Source organism: Mus musculus, chromosome 7 (genome assembly GCF_000001635.26).
Source record: "Mus musculus strain C57BL/6J chromosome 7, GRCm38.p6 C57BL/6J".
Taxonomy (NCBI): domain Eukaryota; kingdom Metazoa; phylum Chordata; class Mammalia; order Rodentia; family Muridae; genus Mus; species Mus musculus.
The window spans coordinates 74315231-74339466 of NC_000073.6; the positions used below are offsets into that span (position 1 = coordinate 74315231).

The following is a 24236-nucleotide window of genomic DNA, read 5'->3' on the forward strand; positions in this document are numbered from 1 at the left end:
TGCGCCTTGAAGTTAGAACCATCTGGTCTACCTGCTTGCCAACTGCTACCCAGGAGTGTTATACTGTGTAGTCACCTGATTGAGGTTGCATGGGATCACCCAGGGACATTTAGGGAGTCTGAGGCTTTACCTAGAGTTTAAGCTGGCTCTGTGGAGGACAAAGGTCTACAACACAGCCTCATCTCCACCCCTGGTGAGGGACAGAGATGCTTAAATAAATGAGCCATTGGAACAGATGAGCTCTGACTCTTGCCAGGTAAGAACGGGAGAGGTAGAAATTGGAAGGACATTAATATTGTCTTGAAATAGTGCTGAGGTAGGAAACAGCTCTGTAAGAGGCAGGTAAAAGGTAAAGAGAGGCTGAGCCCTGGTGGGTAGACAAGATGGGACTTACATACACGAGGGGAGACTAGTCTATATAAAAGGAATGGCAAGTGCAGAGCTTCAGGGGCAAAGGAGAGCTCGGCCATTGAGAGAGCCTCAATTAACAAGTGGCTGGTTAGGAGACTGGGATGAGAAGAGGGATGAGAAGAGAGATTGAGGCTGGAGAGGCAGCTAGGGCAGACATGAAGGCTCAGTGTTATTATGTGCCAGTAGTGTTCATGAAGAAAGACAGTTTCGTGTAGGATAAAAGTGGGCATTCTGAAAAGGAGTGGCAAAGTATAAAGAAAGATTCCAGGTTTGGCTCATAGGGTCTCAGAATCCCATGACACTCTATTGTGTGATCCTTGTGGGCTGGCATGGGGTCCTATGGAAAAGTGCAGGCAAAGATACAGACAGGACAAAAGAGCCCAGGAAACACACAGGAAAGGACTGAGCCCAGACGGAGTCAGCCAGCTCTCTAGGGACAGGGAAAGAAGCCATGGAAATTGGGAGGGACAAGGGGACCCTTTATGTGGGCAAGAGTTGTACTGAGTACCTAGAGAAAAAAAAGAGAGAGAAGGGGATGGGAGGGGGAAGGGTGCCCTACACCAGAAATGTAAGCCTTTGTTTGGCGTTCCTTCAAAATACTGCTGCAGAGTCTAAAGACTCAAATTGCCTTTGCTCTTTTTGGATGTCATCCCAAGGTTCCTTTTGACTCCAGGCCAAGCTCTTAAATGCCAGGAATGAAGTAGGAAGGGCCCATTACCTGGCCTGACAGTCTCTCAGCCTGAGGTTCCTGCAAAGCCTGCAGCAGTTTCTGTTGTTGTTGCTGCTGCTGTTGCTGTTTTGTTTTATTTGTTGTTGGTGTTGTTTTGTTTTGGCTCAACTACTGCAAGGGCCCCACTTACTATGAACAGGACTCTAATCTCCAAGTCTTACCTACGGCAGCTAGAAGAAGCCAGGGCCATCCAGCTGATTGCCTTAGTGGGAAAAGAGTGGGACCCGGAGACCACCCCAGTAGGCAAGGTGTGAATGGAGAGCAGGTGTCTGGGGAATGAGCATCATGTCCCAAGTCAGCCCTAGCTGACTCAGTCTTAGACTGAGGCCCTCTAGCTCTTCAGCTTCAGCCACTGCGAGTAATCAAATCGGCTTGGAAAGACTGCGAGTCAACAGACCTCTGTATCTGGGCAAGAGTGGAAGAAATGCAAATGCTACAGGGTTGGGTCAGTACGCCCCTAGAGTAAAGGCCTGTTGGCTCTCAGGACACGGCTTCTTTGGATCACTTAGGTTTTTTCATCACAGGACAATGTCGGAAACGGTCTGTTAACAGAACTTCTTGGATATTAAAATGTCAATGAAGTTGTCCTTATGAGAAATAATAGCTTGTGTTTTTATTTGAACCATCCTCCAGGTCCCAACCCCCTTTTAATATTTACTTCTACTCACATAAAGAAATTGCTTTATCATCTACTTTATGAAACCAGGTCTTCCCAGCCCCCAATCTCTGGTGATTTATTTCCTTTATAGAAAATGTTAATAACTGGCCAGGAATCTTAAATCTTAAAAGCAAGCAAAAATGAAATCTTTGAAAATGAAAACAAATGATTCATTTCTTTTTCTTTCAGGGAACTCCTGCTCTTTAAGATGCAGGAGGCAGGGCCGGGAGGAAATAAATGACTGAATTACTTCTCTGAAAGCAGCCCCCGTGGCTATTAACTTTTCCTTCCCATCTGCGCATTGTGTGAGAAATTATGAAGTACGGTTGGGGGGCAATAATGTCCCTAGTTGAAGAAACCCAAAGATCAAAGACAGACACTTCTAGAAGATTGTTATCGTGAAAGAGACAAATATATCCAGGAAGAAGCAGGTACCTGAACACTCAAAGTCAAGAACTCTGATGGGAGAAATAAAGAGTCATTTTAGAGTAGCGAGCTATGGAATAGGGTATGGAGGGATCAATAAGAGTTGTCCAACTGAAGAGAGAAGTACGAGAAGAAAACTGAAGAGAGAGGGCTGAACAGTCACTGAGAGCAAAAGAAGACAGCTGGAGATGAGAGTTGAGGATGGACATGGACCAGGCTCAGAGCCCTCGAGGAGAGCATGTGAGCTGGTCATTTGTAGTGTCACAGAAATCCTTCTGGCTGTAGGGTGGAAGACAGTAGAAGAGGGTTGTCCTGGAAGGATAGCTAGATGACAACTGGACAGGTCTAAACAAGAGAAGGAGGCCAGCCTGCAGAGCCACAGTGGCAGTGTGATTCAGACAAAGAAAAGGGGCAGAGGCACCTGTGAGGTGGGAGAAAGCAGGCGGCATGGGGGTTCCTTGGCACCAGATGTCCACACAGAGAATGGTAAGACAGCAGACTGGTGGCCAAATTAAAAATTCATGTTAAGGAGGAGAAGAACACATAAAAATAACACTCTGGGAAGAAAGAAACTGGTGGGGGACACTTAGTTGGGAAGAAAGAGGCAAAGGGACCCGAGCTAAGGTACAGTTAGTCTTTGGCTTTTCCCGGCTTTCCCATTTCTCCAGAATTCCGTGGCTGGTCATCCACTATCATACACAGCCTTGTTCCCTGCCATCATTTGTGCATATCTCATGGCAGAGCCACCTTCCCAGCTGCGTATACATAGTGGCCTTTGATTTTTACTTTAACTTGCTCCATCTAGTGTCTTAGAGGTCCATTTGACTCAGCAAAGGCCTGGGGGACTGCCTTGTCCTGTTGTCCTCCTGATGGATCAGGGTAAAGGAACAGCTGCAGTAAGGCAAAAAGACGGTACTGTCCACCGTGGCCCTTGACAGGCCTGTGAGCACCTGTGGCTGCCTGGAGCCTACCCTCTCCCCTGCATCCCAAGGTTTTCAATTACCGTGCTGTTGCATCCGGCGAAGCAGGCTGACAGGTAGGTGATGCCATCGGCCCCGCACACTGGCGTGAAGGAGTCCGTCTGGCATTCACAGTTGTTGTTGCACGGAGAGTAAGGGTCAAGGGCCGAGCCACGTGCTGAGCTGGAAAAGAAGGGTGAAGGGGACTTGTTAGAAGCAGGGCTAACACTGGTGACAACACTGCTGTGATGGGCTTCTTGGTGCCCTTATTCAGGGTGTTTACCTGGCTGGTCTCTTCCCTCCATCTTATTCCTGGCTGACCTTCAAGTGCTTGTGCAGGGCCATTGCTGAGAGCCTAGTCTGTATCCTTTGAAACAGTACTGGGCTAGGTAGCTGATTATATGACTTCTGGGCTCCTCCCAAAGTGAGGTTTTGCCTTTTGTAACTATGTGCTCTTTGCACTGAAGGCAGCTGGGGCTCAGCTTAGGGTCTTTCAATTCCCCTTACCCGCAACTACTCCTGCGCTGCTGGATACCCCACCCCTTCTGTTTGTTTCTTCCTCTCCTGCATACAGGATGCCCAACCTGGCTGTAAGCCTCTGATTGGTTCAATATCCAGAGACAAGTGCTAGGGTGCTTTTTGCTTGCTTCTACATTACAAAGATGCAGCTACCAGGAGTGTACAAACTGAGAAAGAGACAAATAGGGAGAGCCCAGTCTGCAGCCCCAGAGGAAGGGAATGACTTCAGTACTCTCATCTCCTACTCTGTCCTAAGGCTCAGAGTATTTCCTGATAACGCAAGTGACATGAAGACATTTGGTTGCTTTCGTCATGCTCATGCTCTGTTGGTGGAATTCTATGTATCATTTTGTTTGTTCTCAGTACAACCCCACAAACATTACCAAAGGGGGGATCAAGGCTGAGACAGGAGACTCATTTGTCCAGACGTGTGTAGTGTCTGACTGTTGAGGATGGGCTAGAGTTGGGCAGTATGACTGTAGGTAGGCCTTGAACTTTAATTTTTTTTTTTTATTTTTCACTTTTACAGCATGATGTCATGGCAGTGGGACCCTGTGTGTGTGCTTCTAATCACTGCAGTTTATTGTTTGCAAGTTGCATGGGGATGTCTGCTGTTTAGAGCCAAGTTCAAGTTGGAGGGTACCCTATGTGGGAAGAACTGGGGGCTGCATGGAGGGCTCCTCAGTCTGTAAGAAGCTGCTTCTTCTTTGCCTCCCACTCTTCCTGTTCACTTTCAATGGATAGTAGATGAGCCCAGTTCTGGCCCATTTCCAGGCTTCCTTGCAGCCCAGTGGTCTGCCTGGAGGAGGAGTCTGGGTGTGTAACCTGCAGGGCAGCTACGATGCAGCATGTTCTGGGCTACACTCTTCAGCTCAGGGTGGTCTCAAGAGTCCCATAGGGAAGGAGACAGTAGACATAGAGATAATATAGTTCCATAATTTATTTAAACAACAATCGCTCTAAACACTGTACCATAGTCCCAGGATAATAACCAGGGCATAAGAAAAGATATTCCGTAGCAACAGGCTGGTTCCTGCTCCTTCTGTCTTCCTTCCCAACTTGTTTTTATCCCTCTCTTCCCCTACCACTTAAACACACGCACCATGGGCCTGACTGACTCTGTGTGAGCTGAATGGGGGCTTCTGACTCACGTAGGAATTACTGAAGTTAATTCTGTCTTTTATTTTGAGCCAAATTTTGAAATAGGGTTTAATTTTAGCCACATCATTTTTATTCACATCATTCCTGAAGTCAAATGTCAGAAAGAGCAAGTGGACTAGAGAATGAATGACCGCTCTGTACTCTGGGCTGTCTTGTTGCAGAAAAGAACAGCTCAACATCCAGAGGACAGGCTGAGCCTTCCAACTGCAAGTAAGAAGCTAAGGCCTCTGGGCTCCTCTGCTCTGGATCACTAGAGACCAGGTTGGCTCTATTAGCCTGTGGTGGAGGGTCCAGGTGGATCTGGGCAGGGCTGAGCTCTCTCTGTGAATCCACGGTGAAGGTGGCCCAGGGGTGCCTGGGCAGGGTCGAGTTAAAACTTTAGCTACTCACTTGTTTCCGTAGCGAACAGTGACCCCAGCCACAGGGCCTGTGTCACAGCCCAGGAAGAGGAAGGAGACGTAGCAGGCTGTGGACACCAGGTTGACCAGCATGGCCATTCGAATGGCCCCCAGGGCAGACAGGCTCAGCTTCTTCACCAAAAGGCCACCCAGAAAGATGCCCAGGCAGGCACAGGGGATCGCCGTCATCCCTGAGGAAGCAGAGCAGTAGAGTGTGAATAGCAGGAAAGGGGGACTGGTGGATATCAGTGGGCCCTGTGTCTTCATGTGACTCTAAAGTCTTCATGGAGGCTCTTATGTCTGATCCCAGAAAACTCTCGGAAAACAACAGAAGACAGTTATTGTGAGCCAAAGTGCACACATCTGGCATACCACACCTGCCATCTGAGAGCGTGCATGTACACAGCTAATTGGCAGCCAACTAGGAGATGAATCCAGAAAGCTGGGGACTACGGAGTAAAATCCAGGAGATTAAATATTAGGGAGCAAAGATATGGTCTCTGCATTAGTATTTCTTTCTTTGCTTTTCTCCTTTTCCTTTATGATATTTTGGAGTTATTCTGTAGATCAGGCTATGCTGAAACACTTGGCAATCCTTCTACTTCAGCTACCCAAGTGTTGGGATTCAAGGCATATCCCACCAGGTTTAACTTCTCTGTGATCTCTCTCTCTCTCTCTCTCTCTCCCTCCCTGAATGTTTGTATGTATGTACACATATATGTACCTGTGTTACATAGAAGCCAGAGGATATCCTTGGGTGACATTTCTCAGGCACCTGTCATTGAGACACTGCCTCTTTTTGGCTTTTTTGTTCGATGGTTTTATTTGGATTCTGACTGTGGAACTCAGGTCTTTAAGCACCCTGGCACTCAACTATCTCTGTGCATTTCCAAAGAGGCCTGGAAAGGGGACTTAAGATCAACTGAAGAGCTTTTTGGTGGAGGAGATGGCTCAGTAGGTAAAGAGACAAGCATGATGGCTGGAGACCAGGTCGCCAGAATCCACATGAGTGCTAAGAAGGCCTCGTGGCCTACCTGTAACCTCAGCACTCAGGAGGCAGGGATGAGACCCTTCCAGCAAGTCATTTGGATAGACTAGTAAAAGCTGGAAAGCTCAGCAAGAGACTCTGCCTCAGAAGATTAAATGCTGAGAAACTGAGGAGGACATGGACATTAACATGATGTTTACACACATGTGACCACACATGTGAGTGGCAGACATGCTTGTGCATATGAACACACATGCATTCACTCCCTATTCACACACTTGAAGATACATACATATTTACATGTGTGTGTGCAAACACACACACACACACACACACACACACACACACACACACACACATACACAGTGTGAGAATTTTTCTTTTCTCATGAGGCAAGAAAGGTACATGGTAGGCTCCAGGGCTGTATAACCCAAAGGTTGAAGGGCTCACAAGTTGGTAGTGGGCATCATTTAGCCGGGTCAGCTGTGCCCCAGGAAGCAGTGTCAATCAAATCACTACGTTCTGCAGCACTTGGTGAATAATTGGTGAGTATACAATCTCTCTCTCTGTCTCTCTCTGTCTCTCTCTGTCTCTGTCTGTCTCTGCCGCTCTCTCTCGCTTTCTCTCTCTCGCTTTCTCTCTCTCGCTTTCTCTCTCTCGCTTTCTCTCTCTCTCTCTCTCTCTCTCTCTCTCTCTCTCTCTCTCTCTCTCTCTCTCTCTCTCTCTCTCTCTCTCTTCCTCTCTTATGCACAGAGCTATCTCCAAGGCAGCAGCCCCGAAGCCTGTTCCTAGGACTCCCAAAGAACCAGGGTGTTGTCAGAGAACCAAAGGACCCTGCTGTTCCAATCTCCTGTTTGCTGTGGCTCTGTTCTGATTCATTTCATCTACGACTTGGCTTTAAATTACCGAGTGCCATTTATCTATGGTGTAGATTATGCATGGCTAATTTTCCAGTCTACTCGGCCTCCTCCCTGCCAATCAAACGACCCTCAGGTCAATCGACTACATCAACCAGCTGGTAAGTGCTGAGGGAATGCAAATTAATTTTTCATATTAGGGTAAGAAAATATAATCAGGAAGGCTTAGCTTGCCAAGACAACACCCTGACTATACTTAAAACAGACCAGGACCTGTGTGTCACTGGCTGCTTCAGACATCTGGGCTTAGTTTTCCAGCCTTCGGTATGATTATGGAGATCTTGACCTTGTCCTGTGTGCTTCCATCCTCAGCCCATGTCACTGGCCACCGCAGATTCCAGTTTTCCTACGTTCTCTCCCTAGATGAGGCTAGGTGCCCCCGGTGCTAGAGACTTTGCTCATGCATTGGTTCTGTTCCTAGGATGGTCTTGCCCACTTTTCCTTGGCTGGTTTTCCTCCTCTGCAAGAGGCTTCACCAGCCCCCACACCTCTTGTGACATGGAAAGGGGACTTAAGATCAGGAGAGATGGATCAGTGGATAAACACAAGTGAGAGAGGACCAGGGTTGGGGTCTCAGAAGCCAGGTAAACCTTGGCAGGTGGTGGCCCCCCTGTAATCACACACTCGGGAGGAAGGGACAGGGATGCCCATGGTAGGCTATTCAGTTAGACTTGAGGAGCTCTGGGCTCAGGAACAGTCTCCTGTTACCCCCATCAGGATTTATGTTTCCATGGCTCTCCCTGCCCTCTAAAGCGGCAGTGTTTATTTTTACCCATCCTGTTTCTTGCTCTCATCCTCTATCAGCATGAAGTTTCCAGAAGGAGGGAGCACCCTTCAGGTCCCATTCAGTCCAGCCCAATCCCCAGGGCCTAATACAGAACCACAGGGTGGCATTCAGGCACCCCTTTGAGAATGAATGAATCTATAAGCACATGGGAACTATGTGAATAAGCCTTGGCAACCACATGCCCACTCCCAGTGAGCACCCTGGGCTTTGTTTCATTTTCTAGTTGAGACAGTGGGGGTGTCACCTGGTGATGATGGTAACCATGGCAACAACAGGATTTCAGCACCTTTTCTCCCAGTCACTATTAGCTTTTCTCTCTCTTCTTCCCTGATGTGTGTATATGTCCTTAACACCCATGGCTATTGTCAGGACTTTCAGGACCAAAACTTCATCCTTATTAGATTAACTTATGCAGACCGGGCTCTTTTAATCTGCACTCATAAATCAACATCATCGGCTCCTGGACTGTCTACACTGCTCTTCTCTGAACTCTGACCCATCTGCTGAAGACTTTATGGGTGGCCTGCAGCCTTGAATGTATAGATGGGGATAAGTGCATGCCTACCATCGTCTAAGAGTGCAGGAGCTACTCTGAGAGCATCTCCTTACATCAGCTTCCCCTAGTGTACCCTGCCAGCTTCTCTGCAGTGTGCTCTCCCCAGTACATACTAACTGGATCTCTGCCACAGGCTAGACATAGGGACAGGAAATGCCTGATGCTGGCCTGCCTAGAGAATATGAAGAAGCCCCGCCCCCTTTTCCTTTCCACCTTGTTAAGCGCTCCAGCACACAGGAATTACTGGGAAACAAACAGACGCTAGGCAGTAGAATTGTTTTTCTGACCTTTCTGCCCTGCAGACTATTGATTTGTTTGTCGATAGAAAACTTAGGCATTTCTTCTAAAATAGGACTTGGTCCCGGAGATGCAACTGTGTAAGAACAACTAAAATGGAAGATATATTGGCACAGAAACCAGGAGTTGAGAGATAAACCCAGGGGTGCTGGAGGTCTAATGCCCAGATTCTTGAGACAACAAAAGCTATAGCTTCTCTTACAGGGGGATGTGTTTTTCTCCTCTGTCCTGCAGGCATTGAAAAGCTGACTGCATTTTACTAATACTTACCAAAAAGTGGATGGTAAGAATGATTAGTGGGGGAGGGTGAACTTGCATTGCCCAGCAGTTTCCAGGGAGAGAAAACTGTGGTATGTTATCATGATGGCCAGGGTTGAATTTCTTTTAAAACTGTGATGTTACATCTTATGAAACACACAAAGACCATCCTGGTAAACTTTCCAACTTGGAAAACTGGATATGCAGATACCTCCATAACCAGCATTCAAGTCAAGCTTAGAACAACTCCAGATACTTTGGGGCTTGGGAGTGTTTGATCCTTGGCACTTTCATAAGAGCCAGGAGAAGAGGCAAATGTCTGGAATCCCAGAGCTAGATTGTAGGCAGACAGGTTGAGCCCAGCAGCATGCTGGCCAGCTGGTTCAGTGTGAAAAAGACTTTGCATCAAAAACTAGGGTAGAGAGGGACTGAAGAAGACACCCACTGTTGACCTCTGGCCTCCGCATGCACATGTGTGAAAATGAACCTGCATATACAGGTACATTACATACATGCACATATACATATTCCACGTAACTAGACTCAAAGGCATACATAAATGCACGCACACACACACACACACACACACACACACACACGCACTCACTTCACACACACACACACACACACACACACACTCACTTGCAGCTGCCTAGGAGGCTCCTGGGTACCTCTCTGTAGCTGTAACCTTCAAGGACAACTGTGGCTCTGGCTTCTTTTACTTTAATTGGCAATTCATCTTTTTTTTTAAGTCCCATAAATACATTCTCTTGTGTGTGACATCTTCCAACCCATACACATTCCCATGGAAGGCTGTGTGAGAATTCGTCCTTTCCTGAGCTGTGTCGTATAGAATGAACAGTCTATAGCTTATTTACCCATTCTGCTGCAGACAGACACTTGGGTTAGTTCCAGCTTGAGATCATTATGCATAAAGCTGCTCTGAATGTTGTTATATATGCATATGTAAATGAGTGGACCTAAACACTCGATTCTGTTGGATAAGTGCCCAGAAACGGAACTGATGGATCACAGCACAGGCATATGCTGAGCTTTAATGGGTGCTGCAAAAACTGCCCGAAGCAGAGGCTCGCTCCCCGGGCATCTCCACTGCAGTGTGGGTTCCAGTTGCTCCTCATTCTCGCCAGCACTCAGCACTATCATCTGGTTGGTGCATCACTGTGCCCCCTATAGATTTCAATGTGCATGTCCCTCATCACCCATGCTGGTCTGCATCCTTTGCATTGATTGGCCATTTTGTAAAGCAATGGGGAATCTCTCTCTATACATATACTGTCCCCCTTCTCTCTCTCTGTTTGTATGTTTGTGTGTGTACATGCATACGTGTTTGTGTGCACGCACAGCTGCACGTGGGTGTATAGGTGCTGGCAGCTGAAGTATGGAACCTTTACCCATGGATCTCCACTTAATTTAAAATTTGTATTTTATTTTATATATATGGGCATTCTCCCTGTGTATGTATGCTTATGCACCATCTGTATACCTTGTGTCCACAGGGCAGAAGAGAACACTGAGTCCCCTGAAACCTAACTTATTGGCAGTTGTGAGCTACCATGTACATACTGGGAATTTAACCTAGGTCCTCTCAAAGAGCAGCCAGTTCTCTTAACCATGGAGCTGTCTTTCCAGCCCCCCCCCCCTTATTTTTTGAGATGCAGCAGCTCACCGAATCCAAGAGTTTACCAGTTGTTTGGACTGACTACCTAGTGAACTCTGGGGATCTGTCTGTCTCTTCTTCCCTCAGTCATGAGGTAATAGATATGCCCTGCCTTGCCAGACTCTTAAGTAGGTGCTGGGCACACAGGCTCACATCCTCATACTCAGGCAGTAGGGGCTTTACTAATCAAACTATTTTATCAAAGATTTATTATTTTTGTTTTAGGTGTCCATGTTTTGCCGGAATGCATATGCATGCAACCACCATGTGCATTCGAGGTGCCTGCAGGTCAGAAGAGGGTGTAAGATCCCTTAGAACTAGAGCTATGGGTGGCTATGGGCCATAAAGTGAGCCTCAAACCCAGGTCCTCTGCAAGAAGAACTCATGCTGTTAATTTCAGAGCCATCTCTCCAGCCCCACCCCAGGAGGTGTTAAAGGGTAAGCTAAGAACACCCTCCTATTTCTCCTAGTTGACAAAGAAGATGAAGTATAGGGGTTGGAGCCCTCTCTGCCACCTGGCCATACACTGCACTCAGCAGCCTTAATCACAGGACCCTCCTCTGCCTTTTCAGAGGAACAGCTGGGCTCTCTATCAAGGGCTGTCCACTCAGGAACCCTCTCTTCTGCAATTCCCTTCTGTTTCATGGCTTAGAAATCTACTTTTATCTTCAGTGTTTTAACTTTCTATAGTATTAACCATGATCCCCTCTTCAGCCCTCAATGGCATGCAGCACATCATCAATTATGTATCATTCCTAGCAAGTTTACATCAGAACTGGCCACGGTGGACACTTCCATCCTCCTCAACTGCTATGTTTTCGCCATTCTTAGTCATGTTCTGAGATGATCAACTCAACTAATGCAGCCTGTTGGTCACGCAAAGAGTGAAGAATAGATTCCTCCCACACGAAAAGCAAGTCTAAGATACACTCTGAGGACATACTGACCACCCCACCTTGGCAATGCTGCTTCTCATGAGGGCAGATGAGTTTTCTTAGCTCAACTTCCAATGATTAGAAGTCTGGTGAGAAGAACTGTAAAGCCTCGCCTCACATTGGGAAAAATTCTGTGATCCATTAGTTATGCCTGCCATGGGCAAGGTCATCAGCATGGGCATGCCTTCTTAACTTTATTTCTTAAAAATATTATTGTGCATGTATATGTGTGTGTGTAGGGGGTGATATAGTGTATTCTGAGATCAGAGGACAGCTTTGTGGAGCTGGCTGTCTTCTTCCATCTTCAGGTGAGTTCCTGGGAATCGAGGGAAGTTAGGATACTTGTGCAGCAAGCTTTACCCACTGAGCAGTCTCTCCAGCACAAGGATATATCTTTTTAGCTCTGTATTTGTGAAGTGTGGATCTTATGCTGCTAAGATCATTCTCATTGTCTAATACATATCTGCTAATCTTTTAAGATGGACTTCTATTGCTCTCTTCCCTTATATATGCTTCGAAATTTCCCATTCATGTTAGTCAAACAACTTCCTGGCCTCTCACAATGCTTTCTACATATACATTATATACCTTTGTTCTTTCTTATAATGTGTGTTTTTTTTTTTATTTTTAGTAGTATTACTCTGCCTGGGTGTATCATGGGTCATGGTACCCATGTGATCAGAGGATAAATTTGGAGTAGAGTTTATCTTCCATCCATGAGTTCTGGGTATTGAATGTGGGTATCAGCTTGAAGCAACAGATGGTCTCCCTGCTGAGCCATCTCACGGGCCCTCTAGTATGTTTTTAATAGTTGTGAAAATATCACTCTGAAGTTCCTTGTATAGAAAAGGATACACATATACCATGGCTTAGCACAGTCCTGCATATTTTTGAGCTCCGTGCATTCTTTGAGCATGTTGGTATGGCAGGAGGGGAATGAGACCCACTCACCGAGCAGCTGGTTGGCAGAGGAAGTGGTGAGGTTAAACTGCTGTTCCAGGTACTTGCCGAGGAAGGCAGCGAAGCCAGCCACCACAGCAATCTCCATGCAAGCAGCCAGGACGATGCAGGTGAACACAGGGTTTGAGAGCAGGTGCTTGGTGACCTTGGGGATCACTGTGAGGAAGAATAGAAAGCCAGGTCAAGGTCATACATGCTGAGTGCCTATTTAAGACCTCCTTAGACCCCTCCTTGATGCATTCTTGCCCATTTCATTAATCAACACCTTGTAGAGCATCACTGGGGATGGGGAGAGCTCAGGCCAGAATCTATATTCTATAAGTCATTATAACTAAAAACTCTGACTTCCAAACCACAACAAAATCCCACAAATTAAGCCCTTTTCTACTAAACCAGGCTGCTCTACCTCCCTTCTATACCACAACTTCAGGGGGTTCAAGTCAAAGATCTTTTAAGCAATTACAAGACCTTTCCATCCCCCCCCCCCCATCCCAAAAGGAAATCATTTTGGGACCGTAATCTCCAAAATGGAAACTGTAACATATATATTATACATTTGAAACACGAAAATACTTAGGCATATGTCAATGTGCCCACTATGTGATCAACATTTTGAACTATGCTCTGTAAGTATACTGAAAGAATACGTTTGATGTCGTTGGTATCAAGAAAGAGATGAAGTTCTCATCCTTTACAAAATAAGTATGAGCAAATCAAGTCCTTCCCTACACTCCCTGGTCAGCTCTCTCCCACAGGGCTGGAACATCCTAAGTCGGTCAGAGCTATCAACCTTGATTTGATCACATTGTACATAGTAACTAGTGGGATCAGCTTAGGATTTTTTGTTCTTTGGGTTTTTTTTGTTTGTTTGTTTGCTTCTTTGTTTGTTTTTTTGTTTTTCCTCGTCAAATATCCACAGTAAGGAGAGCCACAACAAAGAGTCTGGGATTATAGTTTGTCCATTGGGCTTTTGGCCTGCATCATGGTGCTGGGATATCTCCAGGATGCCCTATTCTCCTCCCCTCATCCCCAGCCTGTTCCTCTCTCAGCTGCATCCATGTTAGATCTTCTTAGTCTACTGTAATACTCTTCTCTTAAACTTTTACCACATAGGTTCCCTCCCCCACCCCAGGTGTCCTTTCTTCATTATTCAACCTAGCCTGGAAGAGGCTCCCAGGCATCTAGCCACAGGCACTTAAGGATCCAGGACAGTTGGCTTTTGGCATACACATTCTGAAGCTTATGAACCGTGTTACATCTTGAATGGGCCCAATAGTAGTGTGTGGAGGTTGCATACTCTTATCTTGCTTATGGGGCTCTATTTTTCTTACAGTGTGGTTTCCTGGGCTACAGACACTTCCTCTTATATTGGTGCTTTAACCTTGTCACATAGTCTTCAACCAGCTCTTCTCAGTTGTGCTGTGGTGACATATCCTGGATGGTTCTAGAACAGCCCTGTCTCTTCAGGATTGACACCTTTATTTGATTTATTATTATTGTTATTGTTATTATTATTATTATTATTATTATTATTATTATTGTGTGTGTGTGTGTTGCATAGATGCTTGTGTGCCAAGGCATGTGTATGGAGGTCAGGAGACAGCCTTGGATGTCAGTCTTCGCCTTTGACCTTGAGACAGGCATCTCCTCACTGTTTTCCTACCACACACGGCAGGCTAGCTGGCCTGCAGAGCTGCTGGGAATTCTGTCTCCGCCTCCCATCTCCATGAGGTTAGACACATGTCCTGTTCATCCAGCTTTTATGTAGGCTCTAGGGATTGAAACTCAGGTCCTTATAATTACATGGCAAACACTTTTACCCACTGAACCAACCCCTTAGTCCTTACACCTTTATTTTGATGTCTCTGCTGGACACCAAAATCTATATATGCTCACATCTATTATATAGAACAGTATACTACTTGTCTATAACTCACACCCATGTACCTTAGATCATCTCTAAGCTACTTACATCAACTACAAGGTGCATGTTACCCAAGTAGTTGCTAGAGCACACTGTGCAAGGAGATGATGACAAGGGAGAGATTTGTACTTTTTCAGTACAGATGCAGTTTTCTGTGGACTGCGTTTCAATCAGCGGCTCGTTAGGTTTGTGGATGTAGAACTTCCACAGATGGAAGCCAGTGGTATTTACAAAATAATTAACCAAATATAGCTGATTCATCAAGTGCCATGGCGTAAGACAAGTAAACTGATTTCAAGTAATTTGAAGACAAGTCTTATGTAAATCATAAATCATCTTCTATAAAGAGCAAAGATGGAGGCGAAATATAGGTTACTGAAAACATTGTCCAAGCGGTGTGCTTGTGACTAGACTCGGGGCTGGAAGGGAATCTGGCTCATTGGGGAGAGTGGCTGGCCTAGCATACACAGAGCTTTGGGTTTGATCTCCAAGTCTACACAAAACAGGTGTGGCACATACTGGTTATCCCAGGCCCTGGGAGGAGCAGCAGGAGAATCAGGAGTTTAAGATTATCCTCAGCTATATAATGTGTTTGGGGGCCAGCCTGAGATACATAAGATCCTGTCTCACAAAGAGGATCCGATTTAACTATACTCATATTACTAACAAAAATAAGGAATAGTGACAGGGTGCACTTGTTTCTCTCTGTGCACATGGAAAAGATCAGACACAGAGATTAAGTATTAGAAAAACCCACTAAGTGCCTATGGCCACATAAAATAAACAGGTGGGCTGAGAACCTAACCCTGCACTCCAAGGTGATGAATTAGCCAGCTGTCCTAAAGAAGAGAGCTAATTACACAGGCACAATTGCATCTCCTAGGAGACGAAACCTCCAAATGGCCCATCTAATTAGAATAAAATAATAATAGGAGACACATAAGTTTTTAATAACGCTAACAGACAAGCTCCATGCATCAAAATGACAGAACAATAGGCCGGGGACTGGCAGATATACAAAACTTAAAATTTATCATCTCTGGGAAAGATATCAAGTTTCCAAAGTGAAATTCTCCAGAGAGGAGGATTGAAGGGTTTAGTTACAGCACCGGACTGGACCAAAGGACTGGAAGCTCAGGATTACTGTGAGCTGAGCCATGGATCTGATGTCCAAGGGGATTTAGATGATAACCAGAGATGGCGGCTTCAGCTGTTCAACATGTGTTTCTGAGGCTCTAGGAAGGCAGCCTTAGGGTTAACTGAAAGCACACACAAAAAAATTAAAGTCAAAACTTTACAAAGGCTATGAACAAAGATGGTACACAAACAGCCTCAGGTCCTCGCACTTCATCCTGGTACACTGTGCTTAGAGTTTCCTGGTCTTTATGGGCACGCCGTTTGTATACTTTACAGGCCTTTTAAACATTTATGGCAATCTGACTTCTTAGAAGTATCATTTCAAATAAATGCCTAGGAGTGTTTGCTTTTAAAATCTGTGTTTAAATGTTAGGAAACTTTCCTTTGTTAAATCCATATTGTTTTAAAGTGTTGTACAAATACTCCCAGAACTGTTGACTCTGCAGTGTTTGAAAATGTAGCTTAAGAAATATGGAAAATGAACACAACATAAAATACACAGAGGGTGATCTGCTTTTCACAGTTAAAGGTCTCTTGGGTGTGAAGAATCCATCATGATCAATCATTGTTGATGAGCCATAGCAAATTTGAGACTGTGTGTGTGCCAAGCGTGAGGCTACTCTGTACTCAAGATCAGGTTCTGGTGAGTTACATCCACACACTGCAGAGAGACCAGTATGGACCACACCATGAGGTCAAAGGACCTACTTGGAATGGATGAATATGAACAACAAAGTCCTGGCTGCTGATGTGTAGTGGCAGACACAATTGTGACTTAGTCACTAGGCTCCTTCGGAATGATGGCATCTATATTCTGGAAGCACCGGGGCAGGGTTGGGACAATCCAGGCAGCACACTCTCGCTGTGTGCTTCGTGTCCTCAGTTGGAATGGAGTCTCTGTCGAGTGTGACTCCAGAAGAATGAAAAGCTTTGTGCTCTCCCTGGACTACATCACCTGGAGCCTCTGACAACCAAGTTTATCTACCTCCAAAATGACACTGAGGATGATTTGAGTCAGTTGCCACATCTCTTTAGACCTCAGTAGCCCCGTGACTCTTCATCATCATCTTCATGATCTGTTTGGGGATAGGAAGGCCTCTCGTTCCATGAGGGCGACTTCAGTTAAAAGAACATTTCTGCACTTCTGCGAGCTTTTAACTATTCTGGAGTTCATTACATTCTGCAGGAAGGGCTCTTTGTTAAGACAGGAGTCTTCCTGCTTGTCTTAATGCCTAATGACTAATTTCTCCTTGAATTAGATGTTAAAAATCATTAAGTTCAAGAATCATTGGACTGAAGGAAGGACTGGGGCACCTTATTTGCATGACCCTTTTCTCTTTGTAGCCAACCTGACTGGCTTCCAGAAATGACAGCTTCCTCCCACATTCTTCCTCCCACCCACAATTTTATTGCAAGAACTTGTAGCTATCAAATGCTAACTCCATTTTTACAGGTTCAGCCCACCTTCAATACCCCAGCTTGGATAAGAGGCCTTAATTAGCTTGACTGTAAGGCTGTCTTAGTGCTTCAAGTGGATTGCTAAACCATAAAATTCAACCTTTTGAGGAGGGAGTAGTCCAGACAAACAGAGACCGGTGAACCAGGGCCATCACAGGCCACTGCACATCTGCATCCCCCACTAGCCATTTAATCCTCTTTACTGATTTAGCTTTAGTACTGAAGCTGGGTAGAAGGGGGTTGGATCACGCAGTTCCACCAACAGGGTTAAGGGGACCTTTTTGGCTCTCTGTAGAAGCCCATGGCTGTCATCCGTAGGATGGTACAAGATTGAAAACTGCACAGGGTAGCTGGCTCCATGGAAAGCAGGTATATACTGTGAGCCCTTAGAAGACATTGCTGTGGGACAGAGGATTGCTGTACATTGTGGGAGGGGAAAGGCAGATTTGGGGGGTGTACTGGCTAGTTTTGTGTCAACTTGACACAGCTGGAGATATCACAGAGAAAGGAGCTTCAGTTGAGGAAATGCCTCCATGAGATCCAACTGTAAGGCATTTTCTCAATTAGTGATCAAGGGGGAAAGCCCCTTGTGGGTGGTGCCATCTCTGGGCTGGTAGTCTTGGATTCTATAAGAGAGCAGGCTGAGCAAGCCAGGGGAAGCAAGCCAGTAAAGAACATCCCTCCATGGCTTCTGCATCGGCTCCTGCTTTCTGACATGCTTGAGTTCCAGTCCTGACTTCCTTGGTGATGAACAGCAGTATGGAAGTGTAAGCTGAATAAACCCTTTCCTCCCCAACTTGCTTCTTGGTCATGATGTTTGTGCAGGAATAGAAACCCTGACTAAGACAAATTGGTACCAGGAGTGAGGTATTCCTGTGACAAGCTGACCATGTTTTGGGGAGGACTGTGGAAGGACTTTGGAACTTTGGGCTTGAAGATCCATCCGTTGTTAAGAGCTCTGTTGGATGTTGTGTAGGAGCTTGGAAGATAACGTTGAGAACAGTGCAGAAGATGGAGGCCTGGCTTGTGAAATTTCAGAGGGAAAAATTAAAGACTCTTTTCAGGCCCATTCCTGTTTTGACTGTGAAGATTCTGTAGTTCTGGTTAGCTGGGGCTGAAGAATCAGCTGTGATTAACAAGATACCAGAACTACTAAAGCAAAAACTTTGCATTACTGGGACTATTGATGCTGGTTAGCTGGAGCTAAGAAATTAGCGGTGATTAAGAAGAGACCAGCATCATCGAGGTGACATCTTCTGGGAAGTGTTTTCTGAGAGCACAGTGGCTGTGTTCCAGATATAGCCAAAGTTGTACATTGTGCTGTGGCTGGACTTGGTAATATGTAAGGGTCACCCAGGTGGTACTGGTTTTGAAGGCATGAAGGGGTCACGCAAAGCAGCTGAGGCTTGGCACTGTGAGAGGCCATGGAAGGCCATTGGTGAAGGTGCAGCCTCAGTTGCAATTGAAGGCCCAGGACTGAAGGGGTCATGAAGTGTTTTGGAGATGCCAGTACAATGAGATGACCACCAAGAGCAGCAGCAGCAGTGGAGTACAGGCATCTGGAGCCTAGAGGATGACGCATGTGCTACAAAGGGCATGGCTGGAGAAGTGACCCAAGCCCTTGGAGGAGCCCAGAAGATCATGAGTTGGATCCCAGACATTGGACGGTTGGAGATTGACTTTTGCTTTTGATTGTGACTGTGCCCTGATATTTTCCCTCCTGAAGGAAGAAACTGTTTTAGTGGAGCCCATAGTTAAGAGAGTTTTAGTTGTAAAAAGACTTTGGATTTTAAAAGAGATGGATATTTTAAAGAGATTGAAATTTTAAGAATATGTAAAGACTGTGGGACTTTTAAAGTTATTTAGATCTTGGGGATGAATAAGAATGTAAGGGTTGAGGCTTACTAGTGATGTGTTTGTGTGTCAAGTTGACAAGGGGTCAATTGTACTGGCTAGTTTTGTGTCAACTTGACACAGCTGGAGATATCACAGAGAAAGGAGCTTCAGTTGAGGAAATGCCTCCATGAGATCCAACTGTAAGGCATTTTCTCAATTAGTGATCAAGAGGGAAAGCCCCTTGTGGGTGGTGCCATCTCTGGGCTGGTAGTCTTGGATTCTATAAGAGAGCAGGCTGAGCAAGCCAGGGGAAGCAAGCCAGTAAAGAACATCCCTCCATGGCTTCTGCATTGGCTCCTGCTTTCTGACATGCTTGAGTTCCAGTCCTGACTTCCTTGGTGATGAACAGCAGTATGGAAGTGTAAGCTGAATAAACCCTTTCCTCCCCAACTTGCTTCTTGGTCATGATGTTTGTGCAGGAATAGAAACCCTGACTAAGACAGGGGGTATTGTCATCAGAACATCCTCTATGTGCCAAATGCCATCCTGAGGGTTTACTGACAACCCACAGACTCATAACACAACCCTCACAAAAACCACAATCTTGGAATCATTGAAATCCTCCATTTACAAATGAGAAAACAGAAGCAAGAGAATGGTCCCACAATGAGAGAGACATAGCAGGAACTCCAGCCCCAGCAAGAGCTGCCACAGCATGCACCTGTGACAAATGGTTTGTTCTTTCCTGGATCCTGTGAGCCACAATTTTTTATTATGAAAATTATGAAAGCAGGCTGGACCTGCCAATCAGAAATACAGCTTCACAAATAACAATGAATGTGGGAATTTTCCTAGCTACTGTTTTACTGCCGTATTAAGACACCATGACCAATGCATGTAATCGGAAAAAAAGTTTATTTGGGGCTTACGGTTTCAGAGAGTTGAGTCCATGACCATTATGGCAGAGGGCCATGTTAGAATATAGGCAGGAAGGCACAGCACTGGGACAGTAGCAGAGAGCTCACATCTTGAGACACACACACACACACAATATACATATGTATATATATATATATATATATATATATATATATATATATATGGAGAGAGAGAGACAAAGAGACAGAGAGACAGAGGGAGAGAGACAGAGGGAGAGAGACAGAGAGAGAGAGACAGAGAGAGAGACAGAGAGAGAGAGACAGAGAGAAACACAAAGACAGAGACAGATAGCTAACTGTAAATGGTATGGGCTTTTAAAACCACAAAGTCCACCCCTAATCACATACTTATTAATCCTTCATGAATGGTTCCATCCACTGGGAACCAAGTATTCAAATATTCCACCTTACTAGAAAAAATGATCTTGTACGCTGTGGACCTGGGACTTGGTCCAAGATCTTTTGAGGAAAGGACCTAAGAGAGGAGGAAGAAACAAAAGAAAGAGTTGAAGGGCTGAAGTAGAAGCTTGGCACCATAGGAAAAGTTTTGCTGAGGAAAGCTGTATAAAGTCAAGTCCGGGACCATGCTCTAAAGAGGCAGGTGTGGGGACTCATTCCTACCCATCTGTGAAGATGGAAAGAGATCTGAGGTCAGAAGCATATGGGCCAGCATCCCTGGTGCATAGGCAGCAGCTCAGTGAGAACCAAGACCAACAGGCAGAAGTTAGACCAAGTGAGAGATCCCTAGTGTTTGCACAGCATGTCCAGGAGTCACAAGACTTGCTTTGCTGACTCACCTCTGTGAGTGGACTGCTGAGTGATGGTTGGAGAAAGATTGTGCTGTGGAGGTTTTATGCTGAGTTCTTGGGAGTCGTCATTGGACCCAAAAGGCTTCCTAAATAGAGGCACCTCCTCCATAGAGCCAATCAACAGGTCAGCGTAGAAGTCAAATATCCTAACTCACTACCCTTCCAGACAGGGGGGAGCCCCAACAGTGGTTACCATGGGGATCCATGGAGACCCCATTGGGTTACACTCTGAGACTTATACTTTGGTCCCTCTACTAAAATTGGCCTTGACTTGCTTCATTCATTAAGATATGGTGTCATGTCATTGTTCCCACTGTCAAAACAGGAAGATAAGGCCAGCGAATGCAGCAGATACTACCACAGCCATCTCTGTCAAACCTCTGCTGCTGGACAGAGCACTGCACTGAGGACTTTGCATCCATCACGGTGGCAGGGAGGTTTAGCATCAGTGCTTCTGACACTAGGCACCAAGAGTCTTTAAACTCCACCTTGCACAGAAATGCAAAGATGAGTACTGCAGGAGGGCAAGTATGAACCCACATAAGCCTGAAACTCAAAAATCCAAAATTTCAACCTTCAGGCTGACATGGGGGAAACTATTTATCTAAAGGCTGAGTCAACATGAGGCGTTTCACAACAGGTAGGACCTGGAGAGAAGAGAGGAGTGGAATGAGCTGGGCAGATAACCAGAAATCATCATAGCAGGATGGACGGAAGGAAGGAAGGAGGAGAAATGGGAAAATGCAATGATGGAGGTTCTGCCGTGATTCCAAGGTTAAGGGGAAGGAGGAGCATTATGATGTAGCAGTCTTCCAGCTGGTTCTCCATGTGCCCAGCCCTGAGCTGCCATTCCTGCCAACAGTGCCTCGCCTCCTAGCTTTCCCAGGTGAAGAGCCGCCTGAGACAAGGGCACCATGTCCCAGAAGAGCATATGTTTAATAAATACAGGGGTGGGGGGTGGTGTATGGAAGGTTAAGGAATCCAATAACTAACTGAGTTCATGAGTCACAAAAGTGAGGAGGGGAACCTGTTGCAGGCATTTCAGGGTCAAAGGCAAACTCAGGACCAAATGACTAGTGAAATTCTACAGGCTCATGTCTATGGTGGAAGTGGGACAATGAACTCAGTCAAGATAAATAACACCATGGCTCTGGGGTCAGAAATCCAGAATGCTTGTCTCTCTTTCTTTGTAGGGAGACAGTGGTGGCCTTAGTGAGCAACAGGGAAACCATCAGCTCAGAATAGGCACTTAGAATGGAAGCTGAGTGTGAGCTGGTGTGCATTGGCTGGGGGTGGGGTGGGGAGGATGTATGCCGGTGCGCAGCACTGGGCCAGGGTTGAGTGTGAGCTGGAGAGCATCAGCCAGGGGAGCCCCAGCCAAGCATTGATTGATCCCACTGATTTTGGGGGGACCACCAGGAGGGTCTTAGAGAGTAGAAGAGGAACCACTCGTAAGCACGTTTAAAGCAAGAACAGGGTGAAACTCAGGCTGTAGCTCCACACCAGAGTGTTATCCAGGGTCTTCCCTTTCTCCATAGGTGGCCTGGCAAGCTCAGGCTTACCCAGGGAGGGCAGAGCTGACCGTAAAGGAGGCTTGGAAGCAGCTGCTTCTTCAGACCCATGCGTTGCATCTTTCCAAGGCAAAGGCAGCAGAGAGAAAGATGGCTTAGGCAATAACAAGTCTTTTAAGCAAACAGGTGCCCCTACTTCACGCCTGTGTCTAAAAACTTCCTCTGTGAAAATGTTCTCTGCCCTGGTGCCACACAGGTTGGCTGTCCCTGGTTTTTCTGGAAGTGAAAACTCCCACAGTGTGAGAATTCATTCTTGGAAAGTCTGCAAAGACCAACATTCTGGTAGAGCAGGTTGATGCCCAGCCTGTCAGCTACTTTCTGCCATGCTTGTTTACAGCAGGCTCCTCATGGTAGCCAGGTCACAGTAGGGGACCCATCCTGTCCCATCTTATTTGTGACAGAGTTCTCTCAGCACTTCAATTTATACAAGTCCAACCACGGGAAGTGGGGGGAGGCAGAGCTTTGGCCTGTCAGCCCTTCATGGGGACCCAGCAAGGGACCTCCTTTTCTCTGGCATTCCTGTTCAGTTAGCAATTTACTTAGAAAGACTTTGGAGGCTTTCAGACATCACCGTGCCTGAGCCTCTCCTTCTCCAGCTCTGGGAGCATAATTCCATGCGGGGTGGATACAAAGTAGTATTTCAAGACACCACACAGGTGGTATGGACTCAAAACTGCTGGCAGGGAGACAGGGGTTTATAAAACAGAGTCCAGACACTTTTATTTGAAGGTCAATGCCAAGGCTTTGATGATTCATTCATAATGCAACCGGGACTTCTGAGCCATTTCAGATAGCAGACACTCTACTACACACGGGGCTGTCCTCACTTGTCTTCTACCACAACCTTTTCTAAATGACATGCTACAAACTAGATGCCCTCCTCCTAACCACACCCAGGAACATCTGCCTGCTCCTTCAGGGCAATACCATTGTTCCCCAATCCTTCCAGATAGGCCTTCCAGAACATGCTCCATGGCCCTTTAATGCAACTTTTGAACTTCCTACGGTCCTCTTCATCATGTACCCTGAATTCTGGTAGTGTTTGCCAATGATCATAGATCTAGCATAGTCTCTCAGTCATGCAGCTTAGAGAAATACAGATTAAAATGAAGTTATCTAGCCTTCCTTGGACCTGGCCTGCTCAGAGCTGTTAATGTGCTGATAGAGAGCATGACCCTCAAAGAGGAAGGGATGGTTCTGTTAGTAAAGCACTTGCTGTGCTAATCCCCAGCATCCACATGAAATGGCCTGGGGCAGTGACACATGCATGCTGACTAGTCTTCTTAGGTCAACTTCCCACAAGCCAGTTATCTGAAAGGAGTGAACCTCAGCTGAGGCTAGACCTCTAGAAGATACACTGTCAGGCATTTTCTTTTCTTTCTTTTTTTTTTTTTTTAAGATTTATTTATTCATTATATGTAAGTACACTGTAGCTGTCCTCAGACACTCCAGAAGAGGGCATCAGATCTTGTTACAGATGGTTGTGAGCCACCATGTGGTTGCTGGGATTTGAACTCCGGACCTTCGGAAGAGCAGTCGGGTGCTCCTACCCACTGAGCCATCTCACCAGCCCGGCATTTTCTTAAGTAGTGATGGATGGGAGGTGCCATCCCTGGGCTAGTGGTCCTGTGTTATACAAGAAAGCAGGTTGAGTGAGCCATGGGGGCACAAGCCAGTAAGCAGCGCCCCACCATGGCCTCTGCATCTGTTCCTGCCTCCAGGTTCCTGCCCTGGAATTTCTGTCCTGTTTTCCTTCAATCGATGAACAGTGATATGGAACTATAAACTAAATTAAACCTTATCCTCCTCAACTTGCTCTTGGTCATGGGGTTCCATCACAGCAATAATAACCCTAATTAAGACAGCACGCTTGTCATCATAGCACCTGGAAGGTAGCAACAAACAGTGCTCTCCCTGTGTCTGGC

At 46.1% G+C, this 24236-nt stretch overlaps 1 protein-coding gene across 2 annotated transcripts in view; it reads right to left on the bottom strand.

Annotated features, from left to right (window-relative positions):
- The window catches only part of Slco3a1 (solute carrier organic anion transporter family, member 3a1), a 279363-nt gene that overhangs the window by 39813 nt on the left and 215314 nt on the right, over window positions 1-24236 (bottom strand). For both annotated transcript variants that reach the window (NM_001038643.1, NM_023908.2), the window contains exons 5-7: window positions 12630-12794; window positions 5255-5453; window positions 3229-3367 (exon numbers count right to left, since the gene is read on the bottom strand). In NM_001038643.1, the coding sequence (NP_001033732.1) occupies window positions 3229-3367; window positions 5255-5453; window positions 12630-12794 (503 nt within the window). The remainder of the gene's footprint in view (window positions 1-3228; window positions 3368-5254; window positions 5454-12629; window positions 12795-24236) is intronic.